This window comes from Stegastes partitus, unplaced genomic scaffold (assembly GCF_000690725.1).
Source record: "Stegastes partitus isolate 25-593 unplaced genomic scaffold, Stegastes_partitus-1.0.2 Scaffold223, whole genome shotgun sequence".
In the NCBI taxonomy this organism is placed as follows: Eukaryota; Metazoa; Chordata; class Actinopteri; family Pomacentridae; genus Stegastes; species Stegastes partitus.
Window position 1 is genome coordinate 27,629 of NW_007577954.1, and position 10,226 is coordinate 37,854.

General features: G+C 45.6%; 1 protein-coding gene across 1 annotated transcript; it reads right to left on the minus strand.

Annotated features, from left to right (window-relative positions):
* Positions 1-708: 708 nt before the first annotated feature.
* On the minus strand, positions 709-9,491 carry inhbb (inhibin subunit beta B). The gene is made up of 2 exons (XM_008281114.1): positions 8,554-9,491; positions 709-3,177 (listed from the first exon to the last, which is right to left on the minus strand). Exons 1-2 carry the CDS (start codon positions 8,939-8,941, stop codon positions 2,354-2,356), a joined length of 1,212 nt encoding a protein of 403 aa, XP_008279336.1. The 5' UTR covers positions 8,942-9,491; the 3' UTR covers positions 709-2,353.
* Positions 9,492-10,226: the final 735 nt, after the last annotated feature.

Consider the following 10,226-nt stretch of genomic DNA (forward strand, 5'->3'; position numbering starts at 1 on the left):
GATGTGTTTTGATGGAGCCTCGCAGAAACATTACTTGAAATCTAGCCGTTGGTAGGTGTTGGCACAGACATTCAGTCAGGCAAGCCTTGTGCTGTTGCATAAAGTGTTGACACACTGCTCCTGACATTATGGCAATTGTATACCTACCTTGAGACACAGAAACATTGCAGGGAAAAACAGCTCTGATGTAACAGACTGCCTGGCTGCACTCATGCACCACAGGAATGCTTGCAGTGTCCTAACACACTTGAATGCACACGTGCACAAATATGCAAGCTAAAATGCCATTATCTGCATACACATGCAAACATACATAAACAGACACTGCAGCCAAGAAGGAATCAAGCAGGTATGTGAAGGTCTGTAAGCTGGCACCCACTATGGCTGCCACTGAAGCTGTTAATCAAAGTTGTAATTACTGATCTACAGCTCCAGCTTATTAGAAACACTCAATCCTGACAGACAACAGAAGATAGAGATGTTTTATGTTTCAACCAGTATGGACGAAGACTGAAGTATGTGCGTGTTTTTCTGGCAGTACCCAGCCACTTCTGCCCCACCCTTTTGTTTTGGGTTTGTGTCGTCCCAAAGAACCTCCCAGTAGAAAGAAACAAAACAAAAAAATTCAGATATACGTCCAACCCATTTTTCACCAAGCGAAAAACACACAGTCTCAATCATGCAAAAAAAGAATTTAAAGTTGCAAAATATTTAAGAAAACATTTTATTTTACATAAACTGTACAGATTTATTTGACTAAATGATTCTTAGACATGAACTAAAAATAACTTTCTTATTAAATAGAAAACTGAACAAAAAATAGAATTAAAGATGAAAAATGAAGTGTTGCTTATTGTACAAAACAGAGAATGAAAATAGAGCTAAGAAATGAAAATCATATATCGTACCCTGATACAGTGGTAGGCCTTTTGCAAATGATCAAAAACAGTATTGTACACAGTAACTCAATGGCCTTGCCATCTCAGTACAATAGCTAAAATCTTGGCCTCTTTGGTTCCATTAATTAGGTAAAATACATCTGAAACAAAATTCAATTTACTTCTATAAAAATAACTTTTCAATGGCAGTTTTTGTTTCACTAATCCCGCAACTTTTCAGTGCAAACGTCACAACAATCATTCGCTTTGGAAGGGAAGCGAAAGATTACATTTCAAGTATTGATAAAGAGTTGAGGACTGAAGAGAGAAAGTAGGAGAGCGAGAGAAAGAGAAAGGTGGAAAGAGAATTCAGTCTAATAGAGCATGTTGAGTAAGGGTATAGGTTACTATACATTGCATAGCTCATGTGGCACTTATTTAGCAATAGGACAGGACACTCAGTACCCCTTGGAAGGCATTTCTTTATACAAGTGCTATTCAGGGTGTGCATTTCAGTTTCTGCAAGTGCTGCACTGCACTGTGGCGACCCACTGGGCCGAAACTAGAGTCTCCGTGTCCACAGACCCACTTCTACTGAGTCTTAAGGGAAGGAGAGAGCAGTTCTTTCTCTGTCACTCCCAGTGCACAAGTGAAGTGCACTTATGAGATCTATCTTCACCTGGTTGTCATGGTAGCAGGGCCTGCAGAACTCTTGACAGGCAGGAAGCTGAGGTTGAGGCCCAGAGTCAACAGCAAGAGTGACAAAAACAACAGCAGCAGTGGCGGCTCTGTGGGGGACTTTCTTTTGCCACTGCGCTGCTGTGGAGGCTATAATCCTGCAAAGAATTAAGCGCTGCCGGTCTAATTCCACCAGAGAGGACAGTCAGACTGTTTCTGTCTGCATAGTAGGGAAGTGCTGGTGTTCTGAATTGTATAAGCTGATGAATTGTCAGTGCTTTATAAAAACAAAAGTCTGTCATGTGCTTAAAGTACTTAAGAGGGTTGTGGGAGCAGGGTTGGGAGTGTGGGCGGTGAAGCCAATCTTGTCATTGGCTGATCCTGTCACTTTTCTTAAGCGTTTTTTAAATTTTTTTTTATCTTCATTCAAGAGGAGATGATGGGCCATTATTTTTTGACTAGAAATGGCAAACTAGAGAAAAGTATCATTTGGTGATTATTATTCCCTTCTCATCCCATCGCTGACCAGTTGTTGCCAAACAAACAGAACTCGGACAACAAGCATGTCACTCAGTCTCATAAATACACACACTCGCGCCAAAACGTGCAAACACACGCATGCACACATGGACACAACATTGATACTTGCGTTGGCTAGACTGTACCAGTGTGTGTTGCTTACACATACAGTAGGTATAGATAGTATATTGTATATGTGTACCGTACAGCAACGTCCTGTTTGTACAAAAGGCCCCTCTGACTGTTCCAAGTTCAGATAATGAAGGATCAGTGGGGACTCAAGCACAGCCACACTCCTCCACGATCATGTTGGGCACATCCCTCTTGACGATGTTGTATTCATCGTCAAAATAGAGCATGGACATAGTACTGAGCTTGGTGGGGATGCAGCAGGAGTTGACAGAGCCTGGGCTCATCCCTCTCATGCGGTACTGGTTCACTACTGCAGTGTGGAAGGATGAGGCCGAGCCCGGCACACCTGCCATGTAGGCCGGGCAGCTGCCCTCACAGTAGTTGCCATAATAACCAGCTGGTGCAATGATCCAGTCGTTCCAGCCAATAAGACGGAAGTCTATGTAAAACTGCTGCCGGCAGCATAGGCCCCCACTAGTGCCATCACACTCCAGCCCTCGCTTACGAATGCGGTGCTTTCCATCCACCTGCCGTGCGCGCACCACCAGGAAGGGCCGGTGGGATGGGTCACCTGGATCCACCAGCACTGGAGCCACACCAGCTGTCTCACAGCTCTCACAGTGAACCTCCAGGTCCTGCCTCCGGTTGCCTTTCCCGAACACAGCCCGCACCGCCTCAGAAACAGGGAAAGTATGCCAGCCGCTGCGTTTCAGATCCACTCGCTTCTCCACCAGGGTCCAGCGGCCGGTTCCCCCTCCACCACCACCTCCTCGACCTCCCTCTGCACTGCTCAAAGCCCCAGCTTCCTGGTAGTGGATCTTCACCGTCACCTTCCTCCGGAGGCCCTTTTCTGGACCGGCTGGCAGCACACGGAAATACAGCCACAAGTTCGCCTGGGACACAAACAGGTTCTGATTGCCCTCATTAGAGATGAGGAAGTAAAGACCGGATTTGGAGGATGAGTGCTCATCTGTTGGAGACAGAAAACACAGAGGCACAGACTTATTATCAGTTCTTTTTTTATCCAACTAGAACAGGTTTCATACTTCAAAGTGTGGATGAAAATCATGTGCAGTCAGCTCATAGTCAGTGTGTGCTTATGCTGAATTTGAAGACTCCCAATTGACCTTTAAAATGATAGTTTGACACATAAGATCCACTGCTGGGTTTTTTGCGGACCTTTCAGATGCATATAAAACTTTTCATCAGTAGATTAGAATTCAGTGGTTATCACATGCCCCAAGTATGAAATTTCAGTAATGTGATATCACACCTGATCCAAGCGAGATAGACGTAGCCAACTTGACAAGATACCCACTTATCACAGGCTATGTGACCATCTCAATGACAACTGAGCAAACACTAAGGGCTTTTGTGGGTCACGACATGTAGCTGAGAGGTCCTTCAAATTTCCAGGAAATGGACTTTGTATAAACATATTTCTGTGATATCAAGAGAAAGGGCTGTAGACTGTCTTCTTCACACACACAAACACATTAACAAACGTGTGCACACACTTGCTTACACTGAAAGCAGAAATCACCAAAAGAAGGGCAATGCTTTGTCTTTTAAGATCTGTTTTCCCCTTGTTTTCACTTTTTGCTCACAATCACTGTGTCAGGTGACCTCTGTGGCAGCTTCTGATAGGCCAGCTGTGACAGGCCAGCTCTGGGATCGGGCCCAGTTGGCTTCAGGTCCAGCTTTGTAAGTGACAGGGCCAAAAAGAGAGAGAAAGAGAGGGAGGAATACGGAGAGGAGGAAGGTTGAGGAAAGGAGGAAGGATGCAAGTGGAAAAGTTGGGAGGGTGGTGGACACAGCCAAGGCCTCTGGGGGGGTTCACCGAGTTCACTGTTAGTGCCCAACCCGGACCCCACCCCCTCACCCTACCCCACCTCTTTCCCCCTTCTTCCAGTGGGAGCACCCTGAGAGTGACAGCACAAAGCCCCCAGTGAGGCACTGGGAGACAGCCGCGCTGCAGCCCAGCATTGAAACGCGTGGCTTTTCTGCAAAAAGCATGATGAGGCAAAAATAAAAGCCATTTACATGACACTGGCCACTTTCTAAAGCAGCACAATGAAGAGATCCCGGGTGTCTGAAGGTGGCGCTGGGTTCTCCCTAGGAGGATTTTTTTCTTTTTTATTTAAAGCCTAATGATGTCTTCCAAATTACCCTGAGGTGACTTGAAAGGTTTCTATTTCAGGAGATTTGGTACAATGTGCTCAAGCAGAGCAGCGCCTTTGAAAGCAGCTAAATTACTTTGTTTGCCGACTGATTAGTGCGTGTCACTGTCAACAGGTGGCCACCAAAGACGGGCCCCCTCTTTAAGGCGCCTCACGCCTCTTCCTCCTGTAAACTACAGCTTTACATTTACACAGGGACCTGTTCAGACCAGCACTCCACTCTGTAGCATGTCAGCTGGCAGCTCAAGCACTTCACACACACACACTTGCATCTTCATGCGAATGGACACACACCCATCTTTGCAGTAAGTAATACAGCGAAAATCAGCCTTCTCGTACCAAAGCATGTGGGTGAAGTATCACAGTGCAAATTGAATACATGCTGAAATCTACCTGTAGCAAACAACACAAAGAGATCAGCTAAACAGCAGCTTTTGCCAGTGACTGCGATAAAGGCCCCTTAGGGCTACAAGTAACTAACCTCACCTCATTCAACGCACTCAGTGCAATCTTACATGTCTCGACAGCTCCGAGCTTAAAAAAGGGGGCATCGCACAGCAGTGAGCACTTGGTGACGGAGTGATAAACAGGCAGAGAGCGAAGGTGGGAAACAAAACTGATCAGGACTCTGTGAAGCTGCTTTTTTGTTTTATTTTTGTTTTGATCAGTCTTGTTTTTTTGCAGCAGTTTGGTTCTAATATTGGTATTACCCCAGAATACCCACATCATACACGGTTAAAAGCTTTCCCACAAGGAGCATGAGGATGCAGCATTAACCATTTTTTGCGTTTGTTGCGTTTTGACACAAATATCTGTAAACATCACAAGTGATGCTATTATACAGTAGCTGGTTTCTATTGGTAACAGAACTTTAAGTAAGTTTTAATTTCATTACTAATGAATATGCTTTTAATTAAACTGATTACTCACTTTGGCCCTAATTCATAGCTCTACTTGACAGCTTTTAGGAAACATCAGGAACAACAAATGAAGCTGTGATAATGATTTGTAACAAATACTTAGAACCACTCATGCACTGCAGGAAACGCAAACAGAAACTGAACTTAAACTGTGTAATCTACAGCTAACAAGCCAGTCTCACATGAAGGTCACTTTAGCAGCTGCGTCAGAGCTCTCAGTCATGACCCAGGAGTTTGCCAGTGAGTCATGAGGCAGTAAAGGTCCAGTTTTCTAAGCACGTCAAGAATCGTAACTTTTTTCTTAAATTTCAAGTGCTTAGATAAATGGAAACCGGAACATCTGCAATTCCATCACAACTGCCATGCTCCATCTGCTGATGAAGATTGTGACATATGGTCAACAGCTCTGCAGCCACTGTTAAACAGACCTTGAGGTGACAAAAATGTGTAATGTAGAACTGCAGTATTTGACCCAGCCGCAACTTGGGGATATGAATGAATAATTCACGGAGCTGAGCATCAAGAATTACTCCATTTTTGTCAGCTTCAGCATCATTTCTCCAGTATTGTTTCATTCAACTTTGATCATATAGCTCCCTTTGTTTTGAGAGCATACATCAACATGCCACATGACTTTTAAAGAACAAATAGTTCTCTTTATCCAGTGTTACAAACAATTTGGAGCTGGCCCGGACACGCCTCGCCTGACCCGATGGTGGAAAAGTTGCTTGTGATTATCTGCAGGAAGGACACCTGGGTGGGCTCGGGTGGATAAAGAGCTGCTTCAGCGTGTCTCCACCTGCGCCACCTAGTCGTGGAAGAGGCCATGGAAGCAGAGAGCGCCAGAGCTCATTACTCAAACCCGCTGTCGACAAGACCACACGGCATGGACGGATGAGGGCTCGGCATAGAGCGTTTGTAGCTCTAACATGAGCAGAAGTGCGCACACATATGGCAACCATCCCTCAGGCCTGAGTCCCAGCTCTCCAGGAATTCCACATAGGGTGAGAAGGAGTGGGAGGGAGATGGAGAGGATGAAAGTTTAGGGTTGAGACTGTGGACTTTTGGACAGAGGTTCAAAGCTACAACAGCACTGGACTTGGAGCTGTTAAAGCTTTACTACAGAGGAATTTCTAATAATGCTGCATAAATCATGTATAGGACCACAAGCTATACAGTAGCAGCCTGGCCCACTGACTGAAACACACCCTTGTGAGTGAATGTGGAAAATGTCTGGAGTAGGTCCAGGATTGCCATGACTGACAGGTCCTCATGAAAGAGTTGTGTCCTGGAGTAAACCTGCCAACCCGATCCTCAGAGGAACCGGGCCGGAGTTAATGACCTCCCATAATGAAGTCTTAATTCCGAGTCTTGGACCACTTGCCACAAGTTCACTGGGTCCAAACAGCTATAGCGAGCAATCGAGAAGCGCCGATCTAAACTTCTCCATCACCCCCTCTCTCTTTTGCCCTCCCTTCTTCCCTGCCTGTGTTCCCCGCTCCGCTCCCGTGGATACGGGACACCGAATCCCTCAGTAAGGACCCATGGGACCATGTCAGGGGAGAAGGGAGATTGGCATCATCTCTCTCACCTGCCCGGGGCCACTTGGCAGACCTCTTACCTCTGCACTACCGCAACCAGAGATAAGAAGCCGCAGTTAACCCTGTGCTGAGAGGAAGCGGGGGACACAAGCTGATGTCCCTGTTCCACTCATACACAGGGCTCATAAACACCGATCCACATCCATTTGCTGGCTCGCTGTTGGCTAAACATATGCCAACCTCACCCCCCAACCCACCTTGTCCTAAAACAACAATTCAGGCTCCCTCATACTTGTGGGACAAGCTCCCCTGGCTTCAGAGCTTTCTGGAGACCTTGCCTCTGAGCCATGCCCCGGCTGGCAGCATCCGATCTGGGGGGCGTGAGCCAGCTGGCCAAGAGGCAGACGGGGTCTAGGGAGCAGGGACCCAAGCCAGCTCCATGGTACAATGCCACACAAAAGCTCAAAGGTGTGAGGAAGAATAGAGCTAGAAAAAAAACAGAAGTAGAAGAAGAAGAAGAAGCAAAGGAGCCCAGCGAACCTTTGTAATGACAAAAGCATTCTTTACAACACTGCAATATGGGCACACACACACACGCAATATCACCCCCCACCACCCTCATCAATACCATACCCCTCCACCCACACTCCCCCAATCCAACCCCGCATAGACTCAAATGTCTCATGCATTATTCTGAGCAATTTCTTTTGTTTTCCTTGCTTTTTTTTTCTCTTCCCTACGTTGACATGTTGTGTTCAGCAGGAACACATAGTGCTCTTATAATAATTGCCTGGCTTTTGTTCCCTTGTCATGAGGGCGCTCAGATCATTCCCATTGGAAGACAGGACCTTGCAGTCCATTCAGGCTAATTGTACCAGCTGGGCCAAAAGAAAAAACACAGGATTGTTTGTGTGTTAAAAACATCCTATTTTGGTGTCTTTAATTGTATATTTTCTTTTTGTTAAACTAACAGTTTGTGTCAAAGACAAGGTTCTCACTGGGCTAACTGACAATTATTGGATTCTGTCAAGTGCAGATGATTTTAGATGTGTGTGTGTGTGTGTGTGTGTGTATGAGAGCCTATGCGTGTGTGTGTGAGAGAGAGAGTCTCTGTGTGTAGGGAGGGGGTGTGTGAGAGAGAGAGGGAAAGAGTGAGGAAAGGGTGTTCTCTTTGGACTTCTGAGAATTAGTTAGATACACATTCTTAGAGGAAGGGATAAATGGCCAATTGAAGGACTTTGTCCGTATTTAAAAGAGGGCTTTATACATTGGAGTATTGAGTGTGAGCACAGCTTTAGTGATGAAATTGGATTCAGAGGTTCTTTTTATCCCCTAGACAACACATAGGGGTAATTTAAGGACTCTTTCTTTAGTTTCATTTCTTTTTGATTTCCATTGGGCTGATACAGGATTAACAGCCACTGGCTTCAGGCAGGAGTGAACTGTGATGCAATAAGATAATGAAAATGATGACTACTCTGGATCCAAGTAGTTTATGGCTGTTTGAAAACTGTTATGACTGTTTCATCTATTCTGTCTCTACTAGCTAGTCATGTCGACACAAAAAGCCTTAAAAATAACATTTCATCTATGAACAAGATTGCTTTTCACCCGGTTCCTACACTGCCCGTTATATGAAGTCAGAAGGTGAATAGGTTCATCCAGAGGTCAATTTAGACATGTGCAATGAATTATTGATTATTACCTGATTCGGCAAAGCTGATAATCTCAGAGGTCTCCGCTTGAACCTCGTTGTTGAAGGCAGCCTGCCCATCAAAGCTGGGGATCTCCACCCGGCCGTCTTCTCGCACTTTGCCGGCGTGCAGCCTCCTCAGTGCCGTCACCATCGCAGCCTTCGGGATGGGATGGGTAATGTTGGGTCTGTCTCTCATCTGTAGCCTGTTCAGTATGTGCCTCTTCACCGCCTCCAGGAAATCTATGTTCACCCGCTCCGACTGATCAGGCGCTCTGAGGCCGCAGGACGCACACGACTCCTGGGGCGAACTTTGAGTCTCTGTCCCGGTCACAGAGCTGCAGCGCACGGACAGAACGCACGCAACTAAACAGGACAATGCCAGACTGTATAAGCTCATTTTTCTTGCTATGAAAGAAAAAGGTGAATATATTAACGCACACTGAGGTTAAAGCTAATGTTCATTTACAAATTTGCAAGTTCCTGGAGAACATCCACTGGTGCTCCAAAAGTGAGACACCTCAAGAAATCCGCAAGGAGCCACGAAATCTTTGTATTCCCCAAACATACAAGAGTGCTGCTGAAACTGGGAGGCTAATTTACTCCAGTCATTATGCATTCATCTTGTTATCCAGCAATGCGTCTTTTCTCTGCCCTAAATAAAAGTTCATCTCTGTAATTGCGAGGCGCACGCAGGAGTTTTGATTGTTGACGCGCTTCTGTCATACCACGTTTAGTTCAGACGTGTAATCTAGCAAAATAAAAGAGGACAAGCGCAGTGCCACGCCGACAAGTCTAAATAAAACTCCTTTCCAAAGGTGTTCAGTCCCCTCTCTCCCATTCAAACAGCAGAAGGTCCACTACAGCCGCAGTCCCGAGGAGAATACCAGCGTTCGGTAAGTCCCGTATCTTTTGTGTATGCGTCTGGGTACCGTGTGCGATGCGCGCAGCTGTGGATGGCCAGCTCCCGTGCGTCCTGTAAGATGCTGCTCACTGAGACCCTTTTCTCCCTTTGCAATCACGACAACAGGGGCTCAGCACACCCAAAGTTTTTATACAGGAGTCGAAACCACGTGGGGATTTCCACCAACTGGACGCAAGGGATTATTACTACTACGTCTCCAGAGTCACGGCTGAACTGATGAAACAAGGTTTCATTATGGTAACGCGTCAGTCCCGAAGAGGTTGCATAATTTTACCCTCAAAGCCTTGCCTTACTTTACTTATAGACTACAATGTGAGACATCACTTGATCATTCGACTTCAAGATCACAAGTCTCGAAAAGGCAGCTGTCGTGCCTATACTTTGTACAGCCCACACTCTTCTCGTAGCTCACGGCACTCATTGATGGATGTCAGATCACATCTGCCAGTCACACCTTCAAGATCAAACTTTAATTACCAACAAAGAAGGGATTTAGACAAATATTGCATTCTATACGGCTCCCGGTCAGTCTACTTAAATAACTCACGTATTTGCGTTTATCAGAAATCCTTCACGTTGTCAAGAGAACAGGTTTATTTAAGATGACAAAATTCTAAAATTAAAAAAGGTAGATTGAGAAATAAAGAAAAGTTGCAACTTAGAAGCAAATGCGTTCATAGCGTTTCAGAATGTAAATTACCGAACAAACAGCGCCATCTACCGACAGACACGTTTCATTACACGCTGCTGCCTCACCCCT

Excerpts from the sequence above, each read along its gene's own strand:
- inhbb (XM_008281114.1), bottom strand. The coding sequence starts at position 8,941 with ATGAGCTTATACAGTCTGGCATTGTCCTGTTTAGTTGCGTGCGTTCTG. Across the intron at positions 3,178-8,553 it reads TATCAGCTTTGCCGAATCAG|ATGAGCACTCATCCTCCAAA; the intron begins GTAATAATCAAT and ends TGTCTCCAACAG.